The sequence below is a fragment of the Clinocottus analis genome, unplaced genomic scaffold, assembly GCF_023055335.1.
Source record: "Clinocottus analis isolate CAN_PGR_092001 unplaced genomic scaffold, fCliAna1.0.p SCAF_5, whole genome shotgun sequence".
Taxonomy (NCBI): domain Eukaryota; kingdom Metazoa; phylum Chordata; class Actinopteri; order Perciformes; family Cottidae; genus Clinocottus; species Clinocottus analis.
Genome location: NW_027176207.1, coordinates 14,257,723 through 14,262,954, shown reverse-complemented (window position 1 = coordinate 14,262,954; position 5,232 = coordinate 14,257,723). Strand labels below are relative to the sequence as shown.

The 5,232-nt window shown below is 44.7% G+C and overlaps 1 protein-coding gene across 1 annotated transcript; it reads right to left on the bottom strand.

Annotated features, from left to right (window-relative positions):
- On the bottom strand, positions 1–4,481 carry si:ch1073-224n8.1 (uncharacterized). Its single transcript, XM_068601436.1, has 2 exons — positions 3,344–4,481; positions 1–3,195 (listed from the first exon to the last, which is right to left on the bottom strand). Exons 1-2 carry the CDS (start codon positions 4,056–4,058, stop codon positions 2,249–2,251), a joined length of 1,662 nt encoding a protein of 553 aa, XP_068457537.1. The 5' UTR covers positions 4,059–4,481; the 3' UTR covers positions 1–2,248.
- Between the last annotated feature and the right edge of the window lie 751 nt (positions 4,482–5,232).

The window sequence follows — 5,232 nt, the reverse complement described above, 5'->3', positions numbered from 1 at the left end:
CTAGTTAATATGGAATAAATAGCCATAAAAAAAAGAAGTACAAACAAGGCCCTTTAATATAGTAACATTTACAGCAGGTAACAGAGTGAATGTGATGTGGTGGAATATATGTTGAACACAAATGCATTAAAAAATAAACAAATGTCATATTTTAACACTGACTTTCTTTCGGAAATATGCCATTTCGGTTTAAACCTACATGCAAAGGCCCCCTCTGTATGCAATACAAAAAACAATAAATATGATTATACGGGATCAAGTTTACTATGGCAAATCGTATTCTGGGTGTACAGTAACAGTAACATTATCAGTGCTGTTTTAAAATGACTCAGTCTTGTAAATGTACATAGAGTATACATGGGGATTGTTATAGTAGTATACATGGTAAATGACCCCAGAGACCTACAGTACAGCTCAAAAGGCTGCGGAGAGTAATGCTCTGCTGTTAAGCCTGATGCATCACATGAGGAAGAATTTTAATAAGAGTATATATAATTACATTGCATGTGAGCATACTGACGTTGTCATAGCACGTTACTTTTTCTTTTAAGTCGTTGCACATTAACTTTTCCACACATGTTAAACCCTCATTAATCCAGATAAAATGGCTAAAACCACAGTCTTATGTACAGAAACAGCAGGGAGGCGAGCGACGCCGGCGGAGGAACAGAAATGCACATGCAGGCACCAAAAAACCTGTCCACTAGTAGTTGTGAGCGGACCGGCTGGTTACATTAACACGGGTCCAGAGAAGGTAAAGCTTTCCAGACAAACAGCAGCAGCTTGAACAACAAAAGCGGAATGCAGAGACGTGGTCCGTACAACAGAGAAGACAGACAGGAGGTGTTTACGCTGTTGAACCGGGTGCATGCTGATGCCAACGGACTGAGCCGTCTTCGAATGACTGAACGGAGAAATTAATGGACAGACACCTCAAAATGGAAGATATTCTTGAGATGAGAGATAAGACAGAGCAGAGCTTTAGGATGGAACCCTGTCGACTGCTGTGTAAGTCCTTAAAACTACACTTTAGCCACCAGGAACAGGGATTTGAAATTATTAATTATAACTAAAAAAAAATTTGTGGTGACATCTGTGGCATTACAATGATAAAAGGCAGGGCAATATCTCAATACAGTGACGTGCGGCGAGATGTCATCTTAGCTTTTGGATATCGTAATAATATGACATATTTACATAGTTTTAAAGGCTGCATTACAGTAAAGTGATGTCATTTTCATTTTTCACAGCTTTTTAACTGTTCTGCTTTCACCCACTAAGAAATGATATCTACATTACTAATGATTATTGATCAAATCTCACTCACTGTGTACATTTTTGGTATATTTGTGTTAACCAAAATCAATACAACAGGTCTATGGTTATCCACAACTGACCATTTATTTGAGTTAAAAATATTGTGGAAGAAATACCACAACTCAAATATTATTGTTTTTTTTCAAGATCAAAAACTAGATGTGAAGGTGAGGACATTGTTGAAGCACAATAACACTTAAATTTAAAAATGGTATTTGGGCAAATATTTTGCATTAAACAAATATGCCTCTCGCTATTTGAAAATAGCGTACGACCACATTGCAACTTCAATACAAATTCTGCCGCTCTAGATCCATCCCTATGTATGAGAGCAGCTCAGTGCGTTGGCAAAAGTATGCGTGGTTAGAAATTGTCGATAATTCAACAGCAAATCCAATCTTTCTAATGTGTGAGACTATAAAAAGAAAGTCGTGATCAGAGTCGTAATGTAACAGTTTGTCGAGACTGAAATCCAGATGGACCTTCAACAGCAGCAGAAGCAGAGACTCAGTTGATGGTTGAGTGTGTGTCCAAGGCACTAATATATTTAAAGAGAGGAAACAGCTTTTGTCCACTTCAGCCATCAATTTTCCAAACTATTGCCAGGAAGTTAGCAAACCAGCGACTCCATGTGCCAAGAACCACCTGTATGCTCCTACTGCTGCTTTTTGAATGGTTAGAAATAATACTCGCTGTTGAAAAATGATTTGTGCATATTTCAATCTCTTTTTTCCGTCTAAGAGAGTGTAAAGCATTAAATATGACCAAAGATCTCCAAGGCTAGGGTTGTAAGTAGCCTGAGTAATCACTTCAACAGCATAGAACAGAGATGATCTTATCCATCCATCTTGTTTAGAAACTGGCCTTATTCCATGTTCTTCATCCAGATAAAGTCTCAAGGAAAGAATACCAACCATCCTTAAATCAAGCCCTACACACAGTCCACAACTGAGCTGTCATCCTCCTCAGGTCCCCACTCCCCAAACCTCATCTGAGGGGATGGCGCGGCCGGATGGAGGTTGTTAATGTCATCCAAAGCATCGGGGTCCGTGTCATCACTGGCCACGATCCCCATGTGACCACCTTCCTCCCGGTGCGTGCGGATGTGCTTCCGCAGCGCCGCGGGCTCCTTGAAGCTGCGGTTGCAGAAGGGGCAGCAGCACGGCCTTTCTCCGGTGTGGATGAGCTGGTGGTGTTTGAGATGCTGCAGGCGGCTAAGGCGTTTCCCGCAGATGGCACACACGTAGGGTTTCTCTCCGGTGTGCGTGCGGCGGTGTTTGCGCAAACCGTCCAAGTGGCGGAAGCAGTTGCCGCACTCGGAGCAGGAGTACGGCTTTTCACCCGTGTGTATGCGCAGGTGGGTTTTAAGCGCCCCTGACTCGCGGAAGCGACGGCCGCAGACTGCACACGGGTAGGGCTTCTCTCCGGTGTGGATGCGGATGTGCTTCTTCAGGCTGGAGATCAGACGGAAAGTCTTTCCACACTCCAAGCAGTGGTGAGGCCGATCTAAAGAGGGCTCCCCTATTGTGTCAGAGGCCGAAGGTCCTGCAGAGTCTTCTGCTCTGCCTGGTGAAACACTGTCTACTCTCCCGGCTACAGCGGTCCTGGCCAATTGCTTCTGTCCATCAAGTCCCCCTTGCTGCAAGGCACTCGTGCATTCTCGCACAGGTCTTTGGTGACGTAGAGGCTGAGTGAAGGAACGCTGGGAAACTCCCTCACCTTCAACTTGAACGTAGCTAAGGTCTGCTCCCCCGACTCTGTTGTCGTTACGCAACCCAGGCTCCTTCCTGCTGGGCTGACAAGAGCCTGAAGCGGACCCCTGCTCCTCTTTAATTTCAAACCCAGACCCTCCGCTTGGTCCCGTAGACTGCCTCTCATCTTAAGACAAACAGAAAGATGCAGAGGTGGTTAATGTAGAAGCGTTACTATATCAAAACACAAAATCCTCTACATGCTCATTCAAAGCAACTTATTGATTCATTTTTAATTTATTGAGTTTAACACACAGTACACATTCAATATCTACCTGGCCTGTTGGAATCGGAGCACATGTGAGATGCGTTGGAAGTGAAGGAGTCCAGAGCGTGGTTCGTCACGGACCCATCTGGCTGGATTGAAAGCTGGCACATTTTGTAGTCGTCTCTCGGCTCAAACCCATGAAGAGAATCGTCCACAGAGCCACTGAGACCCAAGTCCACACCAGCTCCGTTCACATTCCGGCCGTTCTGGTGGTCCCGGTCCAGGTCGGAAGTCATTGACGCCATGGAAGACAGCGACGGGGCGAAAACGGACTGACTGATGGCCTGAGGGCCCGTGTAGGAGATCTGGAGCTGGTCTATGAGCTTCTGGGCGCTGCAGAGGCACTCCTGTAACGTCTTCAGCTCCCTCTCCGACACCTCCAGGCGCACTTTGAGTCTCTCGTTCTCCTGCTCCTTGTGGAGCAACTCTTGCTGAGTCTCGTTTAGCACGAGCACCACTTCGCCGAGCAGAGTATCGACGGCAGCGGACATGGCCGTCTGAATGGTCGGGGCGAGCCGGGACTTCAGAGACGTGACGGTCACGCCGCCCTGCGGAGCTCCGTATCCAGCCTTGTCCGCTTTCCGATCATAACAAGACTCGACCCCGGTTCTGTCGGGAATGTTGATTATACTTTGTTTCCGGTTCCCACTGTGGACTGAGCTGTTGCCACTATTGGAAGAAGAATCCATGCTACCAGCGTAGCCCGTCCTCCTGGAAGTCATGATTTTTAATTCAGTCAGCTAACGTTTTCTGGCGATGCTAAGCTTTAATGTGCACCTAAAAAAAAATATATATATCAACAAGCCGGATGAATAATGCGGATCTTGTTGGGATTAGTTAGAGCAATTAGTCAAGTGGCAGTGATCGCATATGTCCTATAGCCGCTTGGCAATCCGCTCAGTGCGACTCTCCGTGGGCCGTGGCGCCGTTAGCTAACAACCCGCTCGCTCTAAAACTAACGACGACCGCCCGTCAGAGACGAGCTCGTGCAAACCCTGCGGCTCTGCGGGTGAAGCTCGCTGCTGGTGTTAAACTGCGATATTCAAGTCCGTAAATTATTGTTTAAAGACTTTCATACCATGGCCCTCAGCTGCGACTCACCCATTTCCAGCATCTGTCCAGAACTCGGCAGGACGCTGTACGCTGAGGCCTGTCGCACAGCAATGACGTCAACAAATGTTCGCGATGTGCTGTATGCCCCTGGGCGTTGACTTGAAGGGTTTTTTTGTGTGTGTTTTTTAAATCTCTTCAACATGCATTACAAAGAAACCAGAGTGGCATGATTTCCCTTATCTTTGATTGAATCATTCAGTTTTGTATGACTTGCCGTTTTTGTTTCGATAAAATCGTGCATGTTACATTTTTTTGTTTTTCCCAATGTCTGAAAAATAAGAACATGCTTTGTAAACCCCACATACACACTTTGTAAATGATCATGTGTGATCTCCTTCTGTAGAAATACTTCAGTCTTGTATTTTGTGTGTGCACGATATTTTAGTCTTCAGCAGTGGGTGAAATGAGCAGGATGATCTTAATTCATTTAATTTGTCTTTTGATAATACATTTTCCTCAGTTAACCATGGTAGGAAAGTTTTTGTTTTAATCTACAGATTATACAAGACGGACCACATGTTAAAAATGTAGCAACATATTCACCTTGCATACCCACACAACATGAAGAAGCACCGCTAAAATATCATGATAACTATTTTGACAAAAGAAACACAGTTCCGACACCAAGAAACTAATATTACATGATCACACAGCAGAAACTTAACAACTGCACATATTAAAGTAGCAGTCAACTTCTTCTTCTTTTTTACAGCCGTAACCATAAATTATATCTTACTTTTGTGATCAGTGTTTAAGGTGACACATGCTGTTAATGGCTACTAC